The sequence below is a fragment of the Phymastichus coffea genome, unplaced genomic scaffold, assembly GCF_024137745.1.
Source record: "Phymastichus coffea isolate CEN01 unplaced genomic scaffold, Cenicafe_Pcof_1.1 PCOF00072, whole genome shotgun sequence".
NCBI classification, from domain to species: domain Eukaryota; kingdom Metazoa; phylum Arthropoda; class Insecta; order Hymenoptera; family Eulophidae; genus Phymastichus; species Phymastichus coffea.
Window position 1 is genome coordinate 1,266,964 of NW_026706883.1, and position 26,473 is coordinate 1,293,436.

Consider the following 26,473-nt stretch of genomic DNA (forward strand, 5'->3'; position numbering starts at 1 on the left):
ACACTGTCGACTTTTATTTTTTATTCGAGAAGACCAACAGCGAGACGGTATACGCGTAATTGAAATTGCGAAAGGCAAACATTTGTGGCGTGGAAAGAAGTTTACTAGTAACTCGCGCAATTAGTTTGTGAGATTTCCGTAAAACGTATAGAAAGCGTTCTCTCACGAGGTTTTGGAAGTCTTACAAAGCCGACGGATTTTCTACGGTTTCTCGTGCGCTAGGACACGTGGCCTACTAATACACTTCGCAAAAAAGAGAGAAAGAGAGAGAGAGACATTTCATTAAAAATCAAATTCCTCTTGCACGAACGATAACTTCATAAAGTCACCTATTTGAATTTGAGTTACAAGTGAATTCAGCTCTGATATGTTTAGCCTGATGTTTTAATTGTTGCTAAAACAACGCAAGTGACACATCATACCGTAGATATAGCTTTTCAGTTACGTCCGCACAATATTAGCTGCGCGTTAGAAAATAAATGCTTGGGCGTGCGGGCAATCGTCCAAAACATTTTTATATGTTCGCTATGTGCAAAAGGCACTTTGGCGTATTAGATAAACGTGAAAAATGACTTTAAAAACGTCGATTCTACCGACAGCTACCTCTCGTACTACTATTCTATTATTAATGTAGACTATTCCGTTCGCAGTTGTAAACAGACTTTTGACAGTTGCGTGAAAGTTCCTGCCTGTTATATATAGATATTTGTCAAAATAGAATCTAAATCACGGAATGTAGTAGAGATAGCGTCTTTCCCAAATTGTAAAATTTAGATGTGTGTATGTGCGAATAGAGGCTACAAGATCACAAGAACGTCTCACTCGAGGAAATTTAGTATTATGCTGGTCTGCATCACATGATACTCGAGAGCAACAGTATCCAGAGATTCACCGCATAATACGTTCGAAATCATTGCTCTATCAGCAATACTCGATTATTTAATCACGTGGTCTAGCTGGTATTAAATAGTGGATAAGTTTTCTTAATTGTGTTGTAAGAATCGTTCTAATAGTTATCATCACGTACAGTTTTCATCTTTAAGTACGCAGTAAATACGTTCATTTTCTTCTTTTTAAGTCCTAAAATCTCAATTAGATGCCCTGTGGAATCTCTTTAATCGTATCGTCTCATTTTTGGAAAAAAGTGTTTTATCACGCTTTTCTAAACGTTTGAGTGCACGAAAATCATTTGGAGAGGTTCATATCTTTCTATTAGATCAGTACACTACGTTAACTGAAGAATTTTTCGAGATAATTAATTTTACCATTATTATGAGAACTTTTACAAATTTCTTTTAAAATTTATTTTGGATGCACTTGAAGCAGTTCTCATAAAAATAGTAAAATTGACTATTTTGAATAATTCTTCAGTAAATATGGAGTACTGATCTAAAAGAAAAAAAATGAGCCCTCGAAAAATAATTTTCATTCACTTTACCCTTCAGAATAGCGTGGTAAGCCAAATTTTTTCAAAAAATAAAGTGTTGCTGTTAAGGGAACTTTCTAGGGCCCTTATACGTGAGATTTTTAAACCTAAAAAAGAGAAAATAAAACCGTTTACCAAGTATTTCATGATGAAGAAATGTTTATAATAATAATTTTAATAGAATATTTTTTACATGACAATAAAGAAAACTTAAAATTTTCAGTGTTTAACGTCTTGATTGACCATAATATTGCCTCTCAAAAATGATTGTAACCTTGTCTTTTGACAATGCGCATGCATTTTTAGGTGGCTTTGTAAGTATAAAGCAGCCGGTACGCGAACTAAAATTAACGGCACACAATGAAAGCCGACGTAATGTGCGGCGAGTCGCGTATGCTCGCTGCGCAATTCGCGTGATGTGCATGCGCACGTAGCACGCGCGTCATTATAGCTACGCGCGTCCCATAATTGGCAGTCGTTGAGCTCGTCGAAAGGCTGCACCGAAGAAAAGCTTCGCGCAACCTGTTGCACTTGCTCGCGCGCGCACACTTTACACTCTGCTATATCTCTCTGTTTCTTCGCGTAGGAGATCTCGCCGAGGTTAAAGCTCGTCGTCTGCTTTATTGCGCGAGCCCAGGGAGCGATGAGCTTCGCTAGTCTAGGTGGATGTGGACAGAGAGAGAGTGAGAGTGAGAGAAAGAGAGATAGGAAACTCTGAATGTTAATGTTACAACCATTTACATTGCTGTTGCATTTCACTAGCGACGCAGTGTTGGTTTTACGTCCTCGCTATAACGTTAAAGCCATGTTGTGTGGATGATAAAAATTATATACTTTTATTATACAGTTTTTCTAAATCAATCGTGCATTTCAAATTTTGCAATACGTCATTGATTAATATTACAAAGATGTTGCGAAACTGACGTCAACAGACCGAAAACCACAAGCTATTCTCGCTTACTCTGAATTGACTTGTAAATTATACGCTCAGTTGCTTAAACTTATAGAGAGAGAGAGAAAGAGAGAGAGAGAGAGAGAGAGAGAGAGAGAGAGAGAGAGAGAGAGAGAGAGAGAGAGAGAGAGAGAGAGAGAAAGTGAGGCGTTTTACAATGTCGCGATAAATCGTGCGTGCGTACTGCCTTCAGAATATTAATGCTTTTTATATACTAACTAAGTCAACTAATTGCATACGTTTATTCGAGGCATCCCTTTTCATTGTCATCTAAAACTGCCTTAATCGCACGACTCTGTTAGCCGACAAAGGCAACAATATATGCGGAACCTCTTTACGCCTGACTAATTTTCATTGCTACCACTTGGTCGAGATGAAAAAAAAACAGTCTCTTAGTACAATAACACTTTCGCGTAAAAAAAGCAAAGAAGAGTCATAATGCCATTTCCTCTGTTACCGATGTTTTTGACTCATTGGATGATATAAAAAGAAAAGTTTCGCCGGCGCAAGCACAATGCCGCCAATTGCTTTCAATTGCAACGGATATGTGCGCGCGAGCAAAACTCTTGCGTGTATTATGACTTGCTGCGGAGAAAATATAATAACGTTGCATTTACTTTTATGCGCGGGGCCAAAGTGCATTTCGTTATCAAGTTATTAGAACTTTATACAACGAAGATGTTCTTGCATAGTTTATGATTGGATTCGCGCAGTGGCACAATTTCTAAAACTGCGCTGATTTCCGAATCGCTGTGTCGGTTCTTCCGTTCGTCTGATTAGGTCGACATTTTAGCTCAAGCTTTTGATCTTCCGTAATTCGCCAACCTTCGAAAAATGCGCAGCTATTAAACTTTACTTGCGTGTAATTGAAGTGCGCAATAAATTTGTGTATGTGTACACACGCATACACAAATTTATTCATGAATGTAATCAAAAAGACGAAACTTTGTCGCGCGCACGTGTTGCGACGCTTTCGTTATTTATAATACAGCCATGCGAAGCTCAACGTAAATTGCATTGAATAATAAAATATTCACCCTTCATGAAAGCATCTCGACTGGCGCAACTACGCGTTTTTACATATTAAACCCAAATTACCCTGAGTTTTGTAAAGAGTAGTGTTTTTTTCTTCTAGAATAGGAAAACAATGAAAAACGATGATAATGAAAAATTGGTCTGTGCATGCTTGCAGAAGTGAATGATTTTGTCGTCGGCGTGTGTCGCCGAAGCAGCAGTGGGAGGAGGAGGAGGAGATTGCTCTTCGGGGCGTCAACTGTTGGCTCCAAGCGAGCGGTACCACGCGTCACGCAGGGGTCGTGGGTCTATGGGGGGCTACGCACCAGCGGGCCCCCAGTCCAACAGACTGCCGGCCCAACAATCTCAACGGCCAGCAGCATCAGCAGCATCAGCCGCAACAGCAGCAACAGCAGCAACCACCGGCCAACAAATCCATGAAGAGTCCGGCCAGCATCATGAGGCAGTCCAGCCTCACCAGGCTCGGCTCTATGATCAATACTGCTGTCAACAAGCGTGCAGGTCAGTCATCTTCCTTGGCCTCTCTGCCTCTCTCGCTCGATTTATCATTCGATTGCGCAGGCATTTGCGTTTCTCTTCGATTGCGGAAGAGTCGAATAAGTCGGTTCGTTCAGCTAAAACGGAGTTTTCTTTTTATCGAACAAGTGATGCGTATAGGGCGATAACGAGTTTACTCGGTAAAGACTATTACTTGGCGATCGATTCTAAAACGTCGGAACATTAGACGTTCGGCCGACATTGATCAACGAATCTTTTATGGAGCTTTGAATAACCTTCGTAAGAATCTTCAAAATGAACAGTAGTTTTTAGAGCAGCTCTACAATTGATGGAAAATTGACGTCACGTGCGAGACATTAAGAACAAAAAGGACCATTGCATTGTAAACAAATCCCGTAAGTGAAAATCAATGCCCCAGTTGTAATCAAAAATCTGAAATATCAGGACTGTTGCGTGTAAAGAGAGATACAATGTGCGCGGAGAGAGACGTGTCATCAAGGTTTTGTCTGAGAAAACAGTAGCATTATAGGATATATCGCGTAACGTTGCTATCTCTCGCGCACGAAATATATAAGTGCGTGCAACGCTCGACGTTTACAACTTTTCACGTCGTTGTCATGTAAAATCGATATTTAATCGGTAAGTCTTCGGTTGGACGCGCGCACGTGTTGATACAATCCGGAGAGCGCGTTCGTAAACCACATAATCCATTCGATTGAGAGAGCGAGAGAGAGCCCTGCACAATCGAATGATATTTAATCAGAGAGCGTGAAACAAGCACACAACTGTATGCACTTTCAATACGAAGTGTCGTACTTGCGCTGCAATCGAACGCGCCAATGCAATTACATGCAACGACTTTGACAATGGCTCGACTTGTTTTTGCTCGGATATAAAAGAGCGCACGCTGAAGACAATTGTATCTCGGCAACATACCTCCATTTCGAATAATAGACCACACTTACGAAACGTGTATTGGGATCGCAATGAACGAGAAATGCGACGTTGTCGAGTGAAAAGATCAGCACGGATACTGCCCCCATACACGAGTGTGCAGGACACTATCAAACAAAGCGTGCTCATGGTGGTGGTGGCCAGGGTTAATCGATGCAATACGACGAAACGCCAGCAAAACGCTGACATACATCTGCCCTCCTGGTGCGTTTCCACGTGTAAACATCGTTCCCTTACGGTCGCCTCGACCGAATGGCTTAATTTCAAGGTGCCACTGCCACCACCTTCACCTAATATTTACACCAAGTACAGCCGCAATGTCCACCACTTGGCCGTAGCTCTTTTGAACTGTCTACATACAATCTGCCAACTCCTCTCCACAATACCAACTGCGGCTTCATTATTTGCGACTTTCCATTGGGGTCTTGAATAACGAGCCTGACGAGTTGTAGAGACCATTGACGAAGCGTACTGCGACAATCCTATTCTCCTCAGGCTTATAAAATATGAAATTCGCGTTCGCGCGTGCGAGGGGAAAACGCCATTAATCGCGCCGCTACTTCCGCAGCATAATCGATAACTATACTCGTATACGATGTGACCACTCGCGCGCGCTCGTGCCTAGAGTCCTGTATGCTTCACTTCGAATGTCTAGTCGACGCACCTGGAATTACGCGGCGTCTTTGTATTTTGATCGTTGCTTCGCGAATACTTGCCGAGCGACAGATCTATTTTTAGAGATGGAAAACCAAGCGATGGTGATCTAGTGGTAATAAACCAACGCACTAATTGGTAGTTGACGGAACGGCGGGACAGCGAGCAATAGCGAGTTCATTAACGAATCCAATTGTGGCTCTGTCAACGGTCAATTATTGATTTTTATTTTTATTTTAAGCGAGCCAATATGCAAGAAAAACGCTCTGCAACTATTTTACGTAATCCCCGGGAAGTCGGCCGACGCTGACCCATAGGGTGATCGTTCAATTACGCGTCGATAAATCACTTGCGTGCGCTACGGAATGATTGCTCATCAAGGTGCTGCAACTGTGCTGCGAATTGCGCGACGCGAAGCAAATCGAATTACTGCGGGGGCGAAAGCTCCTGAAATTGAGCTTCCGCGGAAGGGCTGCCACGGAATGAATATTATGAATTTCAATCCGTATGGGACGAAATTCTGATAACCCCGTGTAAGCTGTTTACGCAATTTGGAATACTTTCCGGCGAAGCTTCTTTCTCTTCTTAAACTTCGTCAACTTATTCACCTGTTATTTCAACCATCTACTGTAATATTTTCTAATGCGTATTATTTTGCGTGGTCAATCTAATAAACTGTGCACTATTAAACTATACAAAAATAATTATTTAGAGTGAATATTGAATGCGTTAGAGATATGGCAGAAGTTAAACTCAACAAAAAGTGCAAAGTTCGGCATGAAGCATAGATTTGAAGAAGTCCAGTAAAAAAAAATTATCTATAATTTTCGCAAACAGCGTAATTTTTTTCTCTTTGGCCTTAGAATACCATGTGGATAAGGGGAAAAATAGTTTGGGTTTACTAAAATATCAGGAACATTATTTTATAAACAATTTATTGCCGGAAAACGTTACTTTTTTCAGTTATTTGTTAATAACCTTTTTTTCTAATTATTGTATCGAAATAAGGTCAACGGAATTAGATTCCCGAATAAATTTTACATTAGGATTAACATTTTTCGAAATCAAAAACTTTTTTTCAGTAACAATATGTTGCCATGTCTGCAAAATTAAAAAAAAATTCAAGTAACATTATTTTAAAAAATTTGTTAACAATTCCATTCCTACTTACCCATTTAGTACATCGTTGAAAGATGTTTGATACAAATTTAGTGCGGACTCTTGTAACTAATTTTTTTACAACTTTGACGTTGTATATCTCCTGTCAAGGGCACATTTACGTAAAAAAATGATTGTAACTTATGTAGGATCGAAATATCTATATCATTTGAGTTATTTTTGGATTCTTTTCATCAATTTTGACCGAGAAAGTGACAAAAATGTGAAATTGCTTAGTTGTTAAATACAGTTTAATAATGAAGGATTATCCCTACAGAATTCAAACAAACAAGCTTCGATTAGCAATAAAACAAATCTTTGATTTATAACCAAAATGGTCTTTCTAAGATAATTAGGAGCCGATATAAAATTTTTCTTTTATATAAAGAACTCAAAAACATTATATTTCTAAAGTAATGGAGCCGTAAGCTGTAATAATTAATTTGCAATTAAAGACGCTAAATAGCTGGAAATCGATGAGAAGCGGCCCTTCTCCTTACCGTCTCCACTTCTACGGCTCGTCCGCGCGTCAATTGGTTTAATGATTATTTTTACAATTATTAATCGTGATGAGTCTGAAAACATTCAGTTGTTCACGAAAGATATATATATACATATCCTGGAATGACTGGATGAAAGTGGGAGCAAACCGTGTAGCACGAAAGTCCCTAGAAGTCAATTGGAGATCAGCCGAGCAGAATGTGGGAAAAGCAAAACAAACGTAGGCAAAGCAGCACAACGGCACGTGCCCTTTGGCGCGAATAAAATTGTGAGTTAGTCGGCCTCGGTTCTTGGTCTCCGTTGTGTCGTGGATCCGTGTTAATCGCTGTGCGTGTAACCTCGTGAGATGAGCTCGCGGAGTCGTCGCAAGGCGGTGACTCGTCGCCAGCACACCAGCCTGCCGAGCAATCTGACCGTTACCAACAACAACCACTTGCTCTCGGCGAGCAGCAACTCGACGAGCAGCAACGACGAGCAGGACGACAATTTCATCGAGATCAATGGCAATGCCGATGACTGCAGGCATTACCGTGAGTTTCTGCCGGAATCGTTTGCCGATGGTTTCGTCTCTCGATCGTGTCGCCATTTTCAGTTTTGTTTACATTTCGGCCTGCTCGACTGCTCGGCTTATTTTCTCGAGGATGGCGCGCGACGATCTCTGCGCCCATGACTCTTTGTTTACTGCTGTTATATTTTAATTGGCTAAGATGCGCGATAAAGCCTGATACGTGGATTCGTGCATTTCATCGCAGGTTTATGCAAATTTCGCGCCTTTGATCGCTGTATTAGAGGCTTCGACAAGTGTTGTGCCCGAATTTTCGAGACGCTCGTGCGCTGTGTATATTGATTTTTCCATTATTCAAATTCCGCTTATCACGGTACAAAATTAATGGCACTGCGAAAGGCATCGACATATCGAGCAATTGTTGCGCGCATGACCGAGCAATTAGCAATACCTAAGGGAAAGTTTGTCGACTTTACTTGAAAAGACATTCCCGATGATTGACATTAATAATAATGCATTATATTGCAATTGAAAAAGAGCACTTGATGTGTATTTCTTATTTCAATTCCGTTTAGCTTCATTTTACCTCGTCGAAACTAGAAAAAAGAACGTAAGCACTACTTTCAATCAAATTAAGTTGAAAGCTCCGCTACGGTTGTGTGTGTGTGTATATATATATATGTATATATGTGTGTGTGTTACCGCGTTATCTTTATTTTCTTTGACTGGATTTTCTCGCGCCGCGGCAGCTGTCTGGCACGTCGAAATCGCAAAAAACGCATAACAATTGCTACGCTAATGAACAAGCTATTATCCGTGAGGACAATTTTACAGTCAGTAATCGTCGAATGTAAGTGAATTGCGTGAACTTTATGCGCGATTGATTTTATTCTCTTTGCTCGAGTGAAATACATTTTCCTGTGCCGGGCCATCAGAATGAATTATTATTCGATCTGTAGAAGAGAAGTGGCATGAAAGGGAAAGCCGTGGAAAGATTGAATAATTCAACAATCACATGCCTTTGCGGAAAAACGATAAATAATTCAGGATTTTGTTTAGTCCACGGGAGCGTTCTAGAAATGAAAGTACACACTTTGAGATAATATCGGGCGCGATGCCAGACGATCAGCGAGTCATTTTATGCGTGTTTGTTTCTCAGAACAGTCTCGCACAAAGAAAAATCGCACTCGTCGACCCGGCAAAAGATCAATTCCGACGAAGAGAAGACTCGCAAAGTCGACGGTATTATACACGTGATGAGCGCCAGGCAAACATATCGCGCGGAGCGCTGCCATATCAAAAAAGTTACAGACACTATCCGAGCGCAAATGGCATTAGCAAATGCTCTCTAATACGAGCGAATAGCTCGACACGTGCACACGTGCTTTTTTTGTTCGGAAGGCGTAGCCGCTCAATTTCTCGCCTCCTCCTCTCTCTCTCTCTCTCTCTCTCTCTCTCTCTCTCTCTCTCGCTGCGGCGCACATGCGCGCGCTTGTCCTTAATATGACTTGTGATTTCTTTTTTTTTATGCAGCTACTGTGGAAATCGCTTATATGGATTTTTTTACATGTTTTTTTTCATTGTCTTCGTCGTTGTTACTCGCTGAGGATTATTGGGACTTTTCTTTCATGTTTTTGATAGAGAGAAAATGCGTAGATATATAATTATTCAAGTGTCAATTTTCTTTAAACGATTAATGTTTTATTTCATGACATTATTGCATATTAAAAATTGAAGAAAAACAGAAATCAATTTTACAAAAAACCATAAACTATTTGTACGATGCACAAATATTCTTAAGTGATTGTTCGCTATGAATTAAGCAGCGAGCGGTGCACATTTTGGAACGAAATTACGGATAGTCTACGACAGCATCGCAGCAACTGCTGTCCTTTGAGCATTGATACGCGAGCGAAAGCAATGATCGGGCGCGGCCAGCAGTTTGACTAATAATAATTGTCATGCTTCGCGCAACACTCGGAGTTCCTCTGGCGCGAGCTCACTTTCTTTAATAGTCAGTAGACAAAGTGCTCGAGGCATTACTTTGATACCGGAAATTCCGCGAGCTCGCGCGCGTAATTGATTCAATTTTAGAAATTGACTCGTTTCCGTTTTTCGCCATATGAATTGAATTCGAACGATCGCGACAAAAAAAAATTATCATTCGGAGTAATGGTTTTTCGAACGCAATAGAGCTTTATCTGCAAGGCAAGCGGCGATTTACATAAACGTATGGCGCTTGAGTGATGAGGAACAACTTTTAAAGACTACTAGAGCTTGCCAACGAAACCCTTCTGTCGCTGTCGAGCCAATTGAAAGAAGCACGACGATGGCTCAACGAAACACAGAAAAAGAAAAAACAAAGAAAAAAAAAGAGTCGGAAGCCCGCAAGTCATGGCACAGCGAAGAGGCCAAAAAGAGAGATAAGGTGTGTCGTCACATGCGAGGGGGTTGTCGCGTGCTGACTATGGCTCTTATTCATTGCGTCAGCACGGCGCGATCTGATTGATTTGAGTGCGTTTTGCAAACGCTCACGCAATACCCTGTCTATTCGTAAGAGGGCTATTTTACTGGTTTTCTTCCTCGACATACCTGAAACGTGACCTACGCGTACCTGTCTTCATCGAGACAAGTCATGCCTGATTTCTTTCAGACAAGTCTGGCGTTTTTTCTTGTTTGCTGTTGGGTAGGAACGGACGAGTTGTTAGTTGGAATTAGTTGTTAGTTGTTCCGTGTTCGAGTCGATAGCTCGCCTGCTTATGTGTTTCCATTAATTCTTGTTTTCATTTTTTTTAGAAGTGAAAGAAAACGTGACAGCATTAGGGAACGAGCAAATTTGATGCAAACGTCAGTCGAGATTTTTCTAAAAAACCTAAATAAGTATGCTCGTTTCAAGACAAAAGATTAAATAAAAATTTACCTATATTTTCTTACGATACTTTTCAAAATCTTGAAAATCATATGAATAATGCCACTGGAATCCGAGCTCAATCAATTATTTGATGAATCAATCGCTTTAAAAAATTATGTTAGAAACACATTGAAAATATAAACAAGGGATAATGTTAACTAAAAAAATTAGTGATCAATGAGAAAAGATAATTGTAGCTATAAATTTGTTATAATTATGCTTATTTTGTCAGTATTGCGTTATGGGAAATTAAGATTAATATTATATAATAGTTATATCATTTGTGATTTTATGCTTCTCTGCAATTTTTTCTATTTATTATTAAATTAGCTGTAATAACGTTGAATAGTCATTTAGCAATGTATTTTTGAATGAAAAGAGCATCTTCTTTCACTTGGATCCCCCATAAATGAGAAATGTGGTGCGCTTAAACAAAGAACAAAGCCCGCAAACTTCCTTACAAGCAAAATGGCAAAGAGCTTCAGAGAATCTAGTACACGCGGTCGACTCATCCATTTGCGCGTCTTTTGTCGCGAAGTTCTAAAAGTGTTGTAAAAAACCATGCTCGAACGCTACATTGAGATTAACGCGTCAATCTCGATGATCGACGTTGAACGATGATTTGCCTCAACTTGGAAGCACGTAAAACTTTTATCACAGAGCTGTTGGTCATATCTCCGATTACTGTGATAATTAATGTCAACCGGATGCAAGCTTGGAAAAGTTCGCGACTCAGTGCAGCGCCAAAAAAACGTAGTTTTTCAATGAAGACGTTGAGCTTCAAATATACTCCAGGGTAAATTGAAATATAAAACGAAACGAAGGATGATGACGTTGATGCATAAACGCGCAGGCTTGATACGGAATGAAAAATGAAAAGGGTTTCAGTCAACCTGTGAACACGCATATCGCTATCTAATCTTCGGCGTCATAGAAACATTGAAGAGTTAATCGATAACTTCTTTGACGTTAGCGCGCGTATTTTTAGAGAAATTTGACCTGCTTAGCGCTTCGGAAATTCGAAAATTTGACCGCAAAGCCTGTCACGTACAGAGCAACCAAAGTATAACATGTTTGAACCGCATCAAGTACGAAAACATTCTTGTAGATTCCCATTCGCTACCCAATTGACGAAATGTACCTGCGAATCCCGAGTGACGACACACCGATCTAAACGCGAGTACGTACTAATGGCACCCGAAAAATCTTTGTGCACGCACGACTAATGGGCAGCATCGTCCTAAAATGCGTTTTGGAGAAAATATCCAGCATTTCATCGTACATTAAAAAGGAATTGTATCTTATTATTCCCTTGTTGCTATTGCTTATTCGTGCATGCAGCCTCCTCGATCATCGCGAAACAAAGCTCAATTTCCTTTTCCCTTAATCTACATACATTTATTTTCGCGCGCGCGCGCCTGTATGGCCTATACTTCCATCCTGCAGGAGGGGAATAAAATGTGTAGCTATATTATATTTAATATTCCGGTTTTTATATTTTATATCATCCTGTGTAGCTGTTTTTTGGTCGGATATTCGTACCATTTCATTTTTTTCACGTTGAGTCATTACATCTCCTAGGAAACAAAAAATTGTGCTAATCGAGCGTCAGCGGATGCCGTCCTCCGATAACCAACAAAAACCTATCCCTGATTTTTCCTTTTCCTCTCAATCGAGCATTCCTTTCAGCGCATCTAATTTCGTTGCGTGACTCGATAGTAAAGGCCTCGACGATGAAGTGTTCTTCCTTACGAGTCGAGAAATCAATACTCCGTCATCCGGGATTCATCTTTTTTATTAAAGCTATCTTATATTTATGCAGCCTAAAAAGCAGCATTTTGAGGAGATCGTCGTTGACGAACAAGGGAAAACAAGACTTTCGCGATGAAGGCGATGAGAAATCGTCGGCCTCGGCAAGCTGAAAATCGCGTACTCGCAAAGTGGAGCGATGAAGCGCCCGGATCCATCTATTCCCGCGAAGCGTGGCAGCATCGACGCGTGTATCTATCGCGTGTGACGCATTAGCTAACCCCAGGGTGCACATCAGCGACTAATAGCGAGCGACATGGGGGCCGGGGGGGGGGGGGGTATGGTCCAGCAATTCTGACGCATTTTCACGATGACGATCGATATACCGCGCACATGCGAACGGCGAAGGAGCAGTTCGGCTGGCTGGCCGTGCACGGGGCGCACGGTCGCGCGTGTATGCGCAAGGAAAGCCCCGACACACCTGGGTGATCCTGGACGAAGTGAAACGCGCGTACGTACGGGCGGCTCTGGAAAATGTGAGCTTGCGCGCGCGCACGCGCGCCTTCGGAGCAGCCTAGGCAGTCGGAGTGAGCGCCGTCGGCGTGCAGCGCGCCCAGTCGCAGCTTTGTTTTCCTTAAGGCTCGTGGGGCCGCGGTTGCGATCGTCTCTCGCGTCGGTCCTTCGCAAGCCGCAATGACGAGTTCACTTCGTGCGACCTTTGCTGTGGCTTGGCGCTGGCGAAGCAACATGTGAACGCTGCACCCGCATTTCTCGACCTGCGCTCGAGGCGTCCTCTCCTATTTTCTTTTTTTGCTTCGCCAGGTATGTTCACGATCGCGAGCGCACGAGAGCTCTCCTTCGCGCGGCCGACTGACTTTGTCGTTGCGAGCTCGTGTCTCGCGCGACGCGTTGATTTCTCATCGCCTTGATCGCGCCGACGGACGCGCGTAGGCTCGTCGATCGATAATGGGTTGTGCGCATTTCTCAGCGATATTTTCCTCATTCCGTCGCGCTCGATCAATGATCCCAGCTAATAATGCGAGCGCCGTGCGCGAGTGTAACTTTCTGCGTGGCTATTGCGCCGGCTATTGTCGAATATCCTACGCGCTGAATAATTCGATAGGTGGGCTGCTGAATTGATGGAATTGAATGCCACGCGAAAGAGGGAAAACGAGCTCCACGTACGCTCACGCTTTATTATTCAATTTGCCCTTTGTTATTCAATTGTTCGCAGCGCGTTTGCAGCTTAACATATTCACGACTCGAGCGATGAGGGTCAATAATAAATAAAAATAACCGATCGAAAGAGGGTGAGCTGCTCGACTGGTACGAAAATAAATCAGTGCACGTAAAGAGAGGGAGAGAGAGGGAGAGACGCGAGAGTATTCATGCAAAATGATAAATTTTTCTTCTCTTTTTTTTGCGCAAACGGATGGTTATTTTAAATTCGGCGTTGTTGCATATTGAATAGTTATAGTTAGAGTCGTAAGTCAAAGTTTCGGGGAGATGAGGTGGGTCGTAAGGAGCTCGGGGAATTAGTTTCCGATTATTCTCGCGCACTCGCCAAAGCAATGTTCCCAATATACTTGGGTTACGCTTGACATCGAAAAAGTGCGCGCGATTTATTCCGTTGAGTCGCGTTTAAAATACGTTGATGTCGCGGCAATATCAGCCGTACGCTATTTCGCTGGGTGATACAGGGAAAACTAATGGTTGCGTGTACAATGGATGTTGAATTTGGCTTTGTCGATTTAGAAAAATGAAATATGATCGTCTAATAGTTACGAAGGAAATTCGGCACTCTTCGATTATCGGCTAACTCAAATATTTCGCGCCCGCGCTCGTAAAGGCAATGCCATGACCCGATTGATCATCTCGCTTAATAGTGCGAATCAAGACAATCGTAAAAACGACTGCTACGAAACGATGGACGTCTCACCGAGCGACGTGTCCTCGAGGACCAAGCGTACAAGTTTCGCATGGAAGGTGGACGGCCAGCTATTCTCATCTCTCGAGGAGTTGCACGAGAAGCTAGCTGAGCTTTTAGGTACAATAATTCATTGCCCACTTTGCGCCTTTGATGTTTCTTTATACGATTGGCATTAGCAGTTTTTTTTTTCTTGCCTTTCTGTCCTCGTCATACTACGCCTCTGCATGTGCGTGCGTACGGGGAGGCGTTTTATTGGAATTGAGATTCACAATTGATGTAACTGTCGGACGGCCATTGTCATAGAATTACATAATCGCTGTATGAGCGTATACGTGTGCACGTGCGTGGCCAAAGCAATTGATCAGAGCTTTGAAATTTTCAATTGTTTTTTGAATTACAATTTCAATGAATATAGAGTTAGTTATTTCACTTAAAAGCACCACCGTGCGAAATAATAAGCAATAACACTGCTAATGACCAATGCGTACTCTCTAAATTCTATTTTGGAGTAAATCGACACGGTAAAGCAGAATCCACTGTGCTCGAGCGAATTACAATGCTTGCAAGTTTACGCATTGTGATTACGAATGTTGCTACGAGGAGATCTCGCGAGAGAAGCGTCTACTGCACGTCGTTCCGGCGAAACTTTAATTCTTTCTTGAGTTTAGTCACTGCAGCCCAAACTTCCAAGTGAACTCGCGCGGCAAATTTGAACTTTGCAAACTTAGGTCCACTGGTTAGCTTACTGACGCTGCGCTTCTACATATTCAACTTTGATTATTTCCTTATGGGCTTCTTGGACTATTACTACATTACTCGAGCGTGGCATTACAATTTATTGTTTCGAATATCGTTGTGAATACCATTCATTTGGTTAACTTTTATAAATGATTTTATAACATTTTTAAACGTATAGATATTTTTTTCGAAATTGTTACAACTTATTTTATTTTTTTCGTTATCTCAAAATCAAACTTGTGACATTAAAATTATAGGTGGTATTAGATTTTATCGTTTGGTACAACAAGAATTGATCTCCACGACTTTGATCGGAAACCAATACGTATCGGTATGATATCCCAATTATTAGCGCAATTTTTAGCGGTACTCTCAAGTCATACCACCGCTTTCAATAGATCTGCACGTAAACGGTACAAATTGAATTTTAAAATAAAACATCTAGTCTGAAATTCAAATTGTAGGCAGCTTATAGGAGCCGTTCAATGTATAACAGTTCATCTTATCGAAATTATAGCTGTTATTCCATAAAATTTAGAGAGTTGATTTTTAGATGTAGAAGTAGTTTACGACGTTGCAATGATTCGCTCCATTTTTTTTGTTATCACGCACAAGGGGAAACATCAGTTAAAATAACGAAAGCTGCAATTTTGGGTAAGTTAATTATTATTTCACAGCCTGTATATGAAACTTTATGTTGAACAAGTACCGATACGTTTACGCAAGAGTCGTATCAGAAATGAAAATAATATATGGCTTTCTTACCTATTGAAGAGGTAAGAATTTCAAATAGTTTAATTTCGTGTTGTTTAATTTTATGTCGTATTCTCCAATCATTACGAGTTTCAGACTTCATCGCAAAAATTTGAATAGTGTTTTTACATAGCACGCATCATACATTCATCACTGAGTTTGGTCAATAAAATCAATACTTTTTCACGAGCTTTATATTCTTATTTGATAAGTAGCATAAGACTTGAACAACACAACGCAACTGTGTCTAGAACGACGAGTCTTCTTGATAGTGTTCCATTCACAAAATGAATTGGCTCCGACATTTTCATCACGTCATAACGACATAACAGGACGTAACCCAGTAATAACTTATCGCAGAAATCATTTGGACATGCGACCAAGTCGACGATAAGGACAATCTCGGCAGCGAGATGTCATCTGTTTCTTTATTTTTTATCTGTAATTTAATGCTCATGCAGCCAGCTATAGTATCTGAATGCGGGCGTGAGGTGACTCGAGTGCAACGCAAAAGGACAACGCTTTTAGTTTCGCTACATGCCACTACCGTGCGCAGTGTCCCGCTACGAGAGGAAGTGGCTTTAAAATTGAAAGCGCGCTCGCGGCAAACTAATCAAAGTTCTTTTTCGCCCTGCGCGCGCGTGCATGCTCTCGACATATCTCCGCTGATTGAAATTCATGCCCGGCGCGCAAGCCGCTTTCGCGGCGAAAGCTCCGGTTTCCAAAATCAAACGCTCAAAGCTAATCATCATCCTCACTGTTCCCGAAAAGGGGATCTGGCCTTGAAGCGAGCGAGCTCGAAAGATTACCGAATTACGCGGCCCGGAAGCGGCGTATCACGTGAAAATCCAATGGGAAACGCCGAGCGACTTTACAATATCTACGCTCCTCGCTCTCTCTGAGGGTCAAGCGAATATAATTCAAGCTCGACAGAGGAAGGAAGCGCATCGGGCTGCTCGCTTCGAGGGCCGTATAGCCACTTGTTATCGCGTTTCGCAGCATTGCACTTGGCAGCGCGCAGCCTGGATCCCCCCCCCCCCCCCCCCCCCCAGATCCAAATTTCAAGTTCCGGCCATTCTTCGGTTCTCTCAACTATATAAGCTTATTCCATTATGCATGGTCTATTTAAGAATCATTGTCCGACGGTTTATTTCCAATTCACCGTAAACTTCGTCACGGATGCACGTGATTCTACGTTGAATGAGTATACTCGTAGGTTCGAGGTGAAAATTGAATCCAACTACCAATTATACACTAGGTCATACAGTGTTTTTACAACTCATTAAAACCCTCTGGACTCGCGTAATCATCGCGACTCGTTAAAATATGGTCATTATGAATAGGCAGTTCGTGACGGAGCTCCCACCTCAAACGTCGTATACACTTTATAACATAAGTATGATTCTGTTGGCACTATCGAGATTTGAATCAATTTTTTCCTAGTATCATACGCAAGAAAAGAAAATTAAGGTCAAATAAACTCAAAGTGTGGTAAATGAGTCGGCATTGCCGTATCTGGCCAATTAGCAAAATTAAGAGCAGTGCGATATTTGTCGTGATCTCAATACATATCGTTAAATTTGCTCTTTGTGAATCCCTTAAATAGTGAATTTCACACTAACCAATGTTAATTTACACCTATATATATTTTAATTCATCGGCATTTAATTGGAGCGTTAAAATAATTAGCTATTTACCGAAAAAGGATCCTCGGAATCAATCTGCCCTCGTTATCCGGCGCCACATAAAAGTGGCATATTCTAAATAAGTCAAAATGATATGAAGGATCGTACATCTAAATTTCAAATATTTGTTTCCCAACATGATATAATCTCACGTGGGCTCCGTTTTGATGTATTGTTTATTTCGACCTGCAATAGTATCCGGACTCCGATATCTTCCATCTCAAAACAAATGTGTATTCCAATTAAGAAGAAAGTACTTGAGGCTTCGCCGTAAATAACATCGGTGCAAGAGAACTCCGAAAAAATACAGGACCATAACGACAGATGCAGAAGCACGTTCCAACAGACTTGTATAGAAACATACAGCGTAACTTGGGACAAAAATGCGATCGCGCACGGCCAAGTCTAAGGCAGCAGGCAGCACGTGTACGAAAACACGTTCACGGTCAATAATCATCTTTTGTGCAAGCGGCAGTGGCACAGCCTCCCTCTAGGCTCTCTATAGTACAGATGCATCAACACATGTGTATGAGTATATATCTATATATATATATGTATACACACACAGCAGCACGCGCGAACGCACGCACACGATTACACACACACACAATAGCGTTTCTCCCGCGCTGTTCATTCGCAGAAAATGTGTGCATCGCCGTTGGCGCCGCCACTAGCGGGTAATACTGCCGCCCGCCGCCGCCACCGCGCATCGTCGTTCGCCGGTGTACGTTGTTCGTTTGCTCGTTCGTGTGTGCTGCCTGCCAGGCTAAAATGGCGATGCCCGTAGTGGTGCGTGCAGGCCATCGTCGCCACTAACTCCATTCGTGAGCAGCGCCCCTTCTTTTTCGACGCTACGAAATTCTGGACTCTGGCTTGCTTATCTACCCGTCGATCGCAATCCAGAGAGAAAAAGCAGCAAGTACTAATCAAAGTTTTATTCATCGCGCTCGCAAACTACAAGGGGGAAGAGAATAAGAGAATTGACTCGTAAAATCCGATTTTTCGATGACGCTGACGTCACGTACGCGCGACTAGTAGAAAAGAGAGTATAGTAGTAGCTTGCTAACGAAAAATCTTGGACGCTACGCGGAAAGTCGCAAAGTGGTGTGTTTTGGCGCAGCGACGCCAATCGCCTATTTGTGTGCGTGTGATTTGCATGTCGTGTGTACATTTTCGTGCATGTGTGTGTAAGTAAGAAAGAGAGTAGAGAACGGCTGCAAGAGACGAGCCCGAAAAATATCGCGCAAGAGTTTTTCTTTTCGTACGTATATGGTTATACAAGTTACGCGCGTGATACACATACAGTCGCAAAGACAAGTAATACAGCGTGCCGCCGGTGTCCGTTAAAGGACTATCCTACTTCCTTCGAATCGTATTCAAGGACACAAAGGACTGTGTCACCTTCCTCAGGACGCAACGTGCGGGAGTAGTCGGTGGTTAGGTATACACCTACACTTACCCAAACGTATATCTATATCCACACGCGCGCTTATACACACATACACACACACATAGAAATAGAGTGAGTGAGCTCTTCATCTCTTTTTTTTGAGGCTGTTCTGCTAATTGCAAAACTAAGCTTGCTCTTGTCTACAAAGTGTCTAGTTGATTGAACCAAGTATAAAGCTGTGGTACAAGGAGCTTCGACCACTGCATCAAACAGCTGAGAGAGATAGTTAAGGTGCAGATGCAAGCTGCTCGATCTTAACTGAATAAAGCATCATGGACTGCGGCGAAGCCTCAAGTACGACCTTTTGTTATCCTATTGGTTTTTTTCTTTATCTGCCAATTAGTTTTACTACAACTCAGCTAATTGATACCCATGATCTGCAGAGTACTATTCCACAGTGTACTCTGGTACCTAGCTAATCATTTTAACCCAAAACTTTGTAAAAATCCAGAACATGCGATTGCTAATGTTATTTCAGGAATATCTTATTAGCTTGATAGTTGGTAAAAATAAATTCATTTTTTGTAAAGCTCATAATAACCATATTTTACATCTATGTTATAAATTAAAAACATAAGATTTTATATTGAAAACATAATTTTAAATAGTTTAATTGTGACTAGCTGTGGGACAATTGAATCACTCTAACTGATAAAACATGCTTATTATTCATTTTGGTTTTATAACTATAATTTTTAATATAGGATAGAATAAAAGTTTATATCATTTCTCTAAATATTATATACTATTTTCTGAGTTTTAGTAGATTTTTTATAAACCAGAAATCATTGTGAGATAAGTGTAAACGTTAAAACTTGATAAATATTTTATAAATTTTCATTAGTTTTAGGACTAAAATTAAGTTGCCTATGGTTATTTTTAAATTATTAACCTGCACATTTCGTACCAAGATATGATTGTCTTTGCATAAATATAATACAATTCATGCTGATTTGACAATTTATAATTTTTCTTGTACTACAGGTAATGGGGAGATCCAATGGAGTTTCTCACAGGTGAAGGGAACTTTAGAAGATGATGTCACAGAAGGTAAATGTGTTTACTTGTATTAGACAAAGTATTTTATATTATCTATGATGTTCTTTTTAGAAATGTTTATAGTAGTTTCTTGAAAAGCTAATTTTATCATTATCACTAATAACTTGTAAATTTTTACCGAACATCCATTTCAAAAGATTAGTAGTAGAGGAGTCACAAAAAGTTGATTAATTATATAAATATTTCATATTTAGCTGACATTATCTCTTGTGTGGAATTCAACCATGATGGTGATCTCTTGGCAACTGGTGACAAAGGTGGTCGTGTAGTCATATTCCAAAGGGATCCCATTGTAAGTTAATAAATATTAATATTTTAATTGCTATTATCTAATATAATTTTCTAACACTATATTGGTATTAATAAAATTCAATTAATAAAATTCTTCCATTTGTAATATAAGATGCCCTTGTAAAAACTACTTTGACATTTGTCATGTTTATATCATTAAAACATTGGATAGTAGCCAACTCTCTTGTTCGTCCAATTGTTTTCTCTATCTTTAGTCTGTTTAAATGAAGAATATCATTATAGTACCAGCATGTTCTAGCAGAAAAAATTTTCACCAAAAAAATGTTTAATCATACCAAAGACAATCATTCAAATGTTTCTATTTATTTTTTAGAGTAAATCAATTATTCCAAAACGAGGGGAATACAATGTATACAGTACCTTCCAGAGTCATGAGCCTGAGTTTGATTATCTGAAATCACTAGAAATTGAGGAGAAAATCAATAAAATAAGATGGCTCAAGAGGAAAAATCCTGCCCACTTTTTACTCTCAACAAATGACAAAACAATCAAACTATGGAAAGTTAGTGAACGAGACAAGCGAGTTGAAGGATACAATACCAAGGAAGAAAATGGTTCCATCCGCGATCCCGCTTGTATCACTGCCTTGAGGGTATGTAACGCGTTAAAATATATTCAACGGGATAATTAATCTAAGGTAGAGCTTATAATAACATCCGTTAATTTTTTGTAGGTACCCACTATAAAGCCCATGGAACTGATGGTTGAGGCTTCACCAAGAAGAATATTTGCTAATGCGCACACTTATCATATAAACAGTATAAGTGTCAATAGTGACCAGGAGACGTATCTCAGTGCAGATGACCTTAGGATCAATTTGTGGCACCTTGAGATCACGGATCAAAGTTTTAATATTGTAGATATTAAGCCGACTAACATGGAAGAGCTGACCGAGGTCATAACGGCGGCCGAGTTTCATCCAGTCGAGTGTAACTTGCTGGTCTACAGCAGTAGCAAGGGAACGATTCGCTTGTGTGACATGAGATCCGCAGCTCTTTGCGACCGGCACAGCAAGCTCTTCGAGGAGCCCGAGGATCCTACTAATCGAAGCTTCTTCTCGGAAATCATCTCCAGCATAAGTGACGTCAAGCTCAGCAACTCTGGTAGATATATGATTAGCAGAGACTACCTCAGTGTTAAGGTGTGGGATTTGCACATGGAGACGAAACCAATTGAGAGCTATCCTGTGAGTAAATGTATTTTCAACATCTGCAGCTCTGGTAGGTTGGCAAATATAATAATGATATTTTTTCTTAGGTACACGAGTATTTGCGATCAAAGTTGTGTTCGTTGTACGAAAATGACTGTATCTTCGATAAGTTCGAATGCTGCTGGAACGGCAACGACTCGGCCATAATGACAGGTTCATATAACAATTTCTTCCGCGTTTTCGATCGCTCAACCAAACGAGACGTAACACTCGAAGCGTCACGTGACGTCGCTAAGCCAAAAACTCTTCTAAAACCCCGCAAGGTACGTCAAAATTATTGGCATTAAATATTTTGCCGGGATCTGTTTTTTTATGTCGTCTACAAGACGTTTGCTTAGCAATTAAGCAATGTCTTATGATCGTTTGTGTCGTTGAAACTCTTCTTCATTAATCCTAGGTGTGTACCGGTGGTAAACGTAAGAAGGATGAGATTAGTGTGGACTGTTTGGACTTTAATAAGAAGATTTTACATACCGCATGGCATCCTACCGAAAACATCGTTGCGGTTGCGGCCACAAATAACCTTTTTCTGTTTCAAGATAAGCTCTAGCACATTTACATGCAGGTTTGTACACCTATTCTTTAATAAAAAACAAAAGACTAGTAAAAACGAACTAAATAGAACTAGTTGATTTTAGATAAATATCTATTATCTGTTAATCTACATCTTCAGAAATAATAGATACTATAATTGCTTTTATTTTGTACATCATTATCAACAATCACTGTAGTTTTTCACACAACCTTGACTGTTGTTAATTTTTATTTATTTCAGATATTTAATAATTTTATAAACATCCAAAACTGTTTTATAACATTATTTTTTCTTAACTTTAAACCAACAAATTCAATATTTTTATTGTCTTTATTACATAGATTATACAACGTTATATACTGACATAAGCGTGGCGCATAAAGAATACAACAGAAGGAGTTGGCAATAAGTAGGATACACGACGAGTAGTAGAGTATGGACGAGCATCAGCTTCGAGACATTTCTGCGACTGTTGATTGACCCAAGTGAACAACTACTGGAGAGTGAGAAAATGTGCACTGATAAACAAACACCGTATTACTGAGAAGTGAAAATATAAAAAAAAAAAACAAAAACATGCGCCATTGTCCAAACAGGAGGATCAAATTCTCGCCACCAAAAGTGAGCGTCGAAATATCAGATTAATGTTTGTAAACACGATCTTTACGTCCATAATCAATCATTATTGTAGGAGACACGCTTATCATTAATAACCGTGTATCAATATAACAGAATCGATGAAGCGCATTATTCTATTCTTAACAATCTAACATATATTGCACTGTATATATTGCAAGAAGAAGTACGAAACTGACTTTTCTCAGGGCATCGAGCATTCGCGGATATTCAATTTCAAACAAATTCGGTGTGCGGAAATTAAACTGAAGTTTGAAACAACATTCGCGAATCGAATAGTTTAGAGAAAAAAATGTAAAATCAGATTATCTACTGTCGTCGAACGAATCCAGTATTTCTAACGACTATCTACTCATCCAGCAAGTATGCGTTTATGATGCTTTTCTGAGTGTTGATTATAAGTGTATGAGTGGCAAAGTGATTTGGCAATGAAAATTGCTTGATACTCTTACGTACGTTTCGATCATTGGTAAAGTGAAAATTATTTAATATTTAAATTTATTCAATGAATTGTGGTGACTGTGAATGATTGTAAGATTTGTCTATCGTACGTTTGCAATGGCGTTAGAGAAGCATTTGATAATGGACGTAGAGTATCAACACATTATTTTCGATACTGAAACTAACGGAGGCAGATACGCAAAGCATTTAAGGCCAAGTACCTTTAACAATATTGTTATTGATTTTCTAAATAGGCTTCATCAAATTTTTTTAATAGTTGAAAAGAAACGACAACAGAAACAGAAATAATCATTATAATATGTGATGAAATTAGGTTAAAAAAATACTTTTCATATTTGTTTTGTTTTATTTTTGCATCCCCTGTCTACCTTCTGTATCAGAAATCAATGGCAAATTATTATTGATGTTATTAAGTGATAGTTGATATATTGATTATTTTTCATATATGGCTGCATTTGAGCTCAAAAAATTACTCACCATAAGAAATAATTTATTGATTACTATACTCATTACTCGTGATTGGTAACTAATGGGAAAAGAATACAAATTTAGTTTGTCAATAACTTCCTATCCGCGATTTTTTTCAGAACTATACCACATGAATCTATTTTTCAGTAACGGAAATTGCAATTCTATAATATTGTGAATAATTATGAATAGTTTCCAATGGCCTACAGTCAATAATTTTCATTTAGTAATCAGCCAATAATTCAAGCTTTCGTAGTCAAAATGAAATGCTGTACATTTGCAATTGAAAACCATTCTCTAAAAATATAGAAACTAGATCGTAAAACAGCTGGAATCAAAGTAATTTTAATAAAAAATTTGATCAGCCATAGTTGTTTTTACAGTAAACGGTTGATATAGATAGATTGTACATAAATAAAAATGTAAAGCTATGTAACACAAATTTTGATTCATGAATATATTTTGTTTTGTACTGTATAGTCGCGTAATAAAGAAAAAGAAACAAGTTCTAAAAAGTTACGCTCCATACCAAAAGCTTGATTTTTGATCAAAACAATAAATTGTATAATAAAATAAAAGTGTACATAGCAGTGAAAATTTTTTAACTGAGAGAAGAAAAAGATATAGGCAAACTGCGTTAGTTTGTAAATTTTCTCCTATTCATGCAGTTTGCTTCGATCGTACTGACGATGTATCTTTCGTTAAAAATCGTATTGTCATAAATGGATCGCTAATTAAAATAGATAAGTATCTACGCGATATTACTATTTTGTCTGATTTAACATAATTCGCTAGATCATTTGAAAAGAAAAGGCATTCACAAAATTTTCATTTTAGCCATTGAAGTTGTAACGTCCTGTACTCAATGTGCCATTATGGAAGACTATTGTTGATCAGTCTGAGATTGTTAATAAATATGGATACAAAAATTAAAATGTAAAAAAAATATTGAAACCATTAAATTTTTTTTCACATTGAATAAGATGAGAGCTATGATTTAATGAACTAATGTATATTTTTGCATTAGCCATTAGTGATACCTTAGCAGTATAATTTATTTTCGAGATCCGTTATCGCTAAATAACATTGAGAATATACATATAGTAACTCGACTACTGTAGTATTTAAGATTTCTCTACTAAATATTCTATGGCAAAAAAGGTGTTAATATAAAATAAAAGTTAGCATTTTTAGTTAGACATGATTTACGTGAAATAAGTTTACTTGGCCAAGTTAGCCTTATTAATAAGCAATGGCTAATTAAATGAAGAAAATTAATTATTTCTGAAATTCGAAGGAATATAAAAATGGCAGTATATTTTTTGCAATATATTCTGCGAATATCATTTGTTTTCATCATTATATCATGGTTTACTTTTCAATTCGATTATAAATACTTAAATCACTTTATAAGAGAAAAAATATTTTGGTGTGTACCCAGGTATTTTTTTATTTTAATAAAGTCACGTCTTCAATTATTTTTTAAGCTTCAATTTGGCAAGTAAAATTGATGTAATAACATTTCTTATGATTAAAAAATTGAACAATTTTTATTTTGGAAACATTTCAAGTTCTATACTGTTTTAATGTTAATTATTTTAAATACCGAAACAAATTAAGTTTGAGTAATTGTAGATCATTCAATATGAAAAAAGTAGAGGATGCATAGAGGATAGAATATATCACAAGTTTACTTTGATAATTAAAAAATACATAAAATTAAAAAAATTAAATATGTTTTCAATGTTGCAAATCAATAATTTGATATATTAATTATGTTTTCAGACGTATCGACTATTCAATAAACTATTAGAAAAGATGTTTGGCAAAGGTTTAATTTTAATTACACCAAATACGTACTAAGCGTAAGCAGCGTATACATTTTCGAGTCTGTCCTCTTCCGTCTTCGTTTGGAAAAAAAAAACAATAAATGAATCGATTATTTGATAGAACAAAACTAATTTTTGAGTCTTTTTGTAGAGTAAGCGGTTTTTGTATTTTGTACATCAAGAGTGAGCGAAGTATTTGCAAGCAAAAAGAAAAACTAAAGAGGAGATAAAAAAACAACGTTCGTAATAGTGTTTTGGCTCGCACAGGACCTGTTTTTATTGTGATAAAACAATATAATTGAATCGCGTCGCGATATAGCGCGCGTATTTTGAACCCGAGTTGTGTATTTTTGTTAAAATTAGAGAGAAAAGAACGAATATAGATATACACGCGAAGCTGATGGCGCCTTATGAATGAATTGTGAAAAGTGGAATTACTAATACATACTGAATAGAAATCTAAAAATATGATCTTCCGATCTGTACGGCACACACGCAGACACACACTAATAGAAGAGAGGTGATGGAAAGTATTTATAGAAAATAAGAAAATGGAATGTTTATAGACATTATAAATACAACATTCACATATTAAATAAATAATTAAGCATGTTACTAATACATCTAATGCCATAAAAAAATGGAAGAAAATAAATGAGAGAAGATTATAAAATGAAAAGAAATTAAAATATGCAGTAGAACGATTCTGAGCGAGTGAAAATGACAAATGGGAGTGCATGAAAGTTTTGGGAGAGTGTGTGAGTTAAATTTTAAATGCGGGTAAAATAAATGCTATATGTGCGTCTATTCGTGCGGCATTTATTAGATGTCCCGATAATGCTTAAGCGGAAAAGTATATAGTATGAAATTTGAATATACGGAGACAAAAATAATATCAATAAATCTTTGTAAAAAAAATGGTTATTCTGTTTCTCTATCCTTCGCCAGAAAATTCAATTTTGCATCCATTGTATAAATAAATATTCAAATATAAAAAATCATTGGTAGCAATATTTCTATTCAAATATTGATTATTTATTATTTAGATTTGTTATTGACTATA

The 26,473-nt window shown here is 38.8% G+C and overlaps 1 protein-coding gene across 12 annotated transcripts in view; it reads left to right on the forward strand.

Moving 5' to 3' along the window:
* The window catches only part of LOC131668048 (protein phosphatase PP2A 55 kDa regulatory subunit), a 36,636-nt gene extending 11,124 nt beyond the window's left edge, over window positions 1–25,512 (forward strand). For 4 of the 12 annotated variants that reach the window (XM_058941878.1, XM_058941879.1, XM_058941881.1 and 1 more), the window contains 8 exons: window positions 3,571–3,914; window positions 19,884–19,949; window positions 20,153–20,250; window positions 20,584–20,862; window positions 20,944–21,456; window positions 21,528–21,743; window positions 21,878–22,045; window positions 22,357–25,512. In XM_058941878.1, the coding sequence (XP_058797861.1) occupies window positions 3,830–3,914; window positions 19,884–19,949; window positions 20,153–20,250; window positions 20,584–20,862; window positions 20,944–21,456; window positions 21,528–21,743; window positions 21,878–22,030 (1,410 nt within the window). In that variant the 5' untranslated portion in view covers window positions 3,571–3,829 and the 3' untranslated portion in view covers window positions 22,031–22,045; window positions 22,357–25,512. Of the gene's footprint in view, window positions 1–3,570; window positions 3,915–7,394; window positions 7,709–12,959; window positions 13,166–13,190; window positions 14,391–15,626; window positions 15,666–18,142; window positions 18,369–18,402; window positions 18,972–19,002; window positions 19,194–19,883; window positions 19,950–20,152; window positions 20,251–20,583; window positions 20,863–20,943; window positions 21,457–21,527; window positions 21,744–21,877; window positions 22,046–22,356 lie in introns of those variants that run through there. The other 8 variants (XM_058941877.1, XM_058941874.1, XM_058941873.1 and 5 more) reach the window with 8 other exon arrangements.
* The last annotated feature ends 961 nt before the right edge of the window (window positions 25,513–26,473 follow it).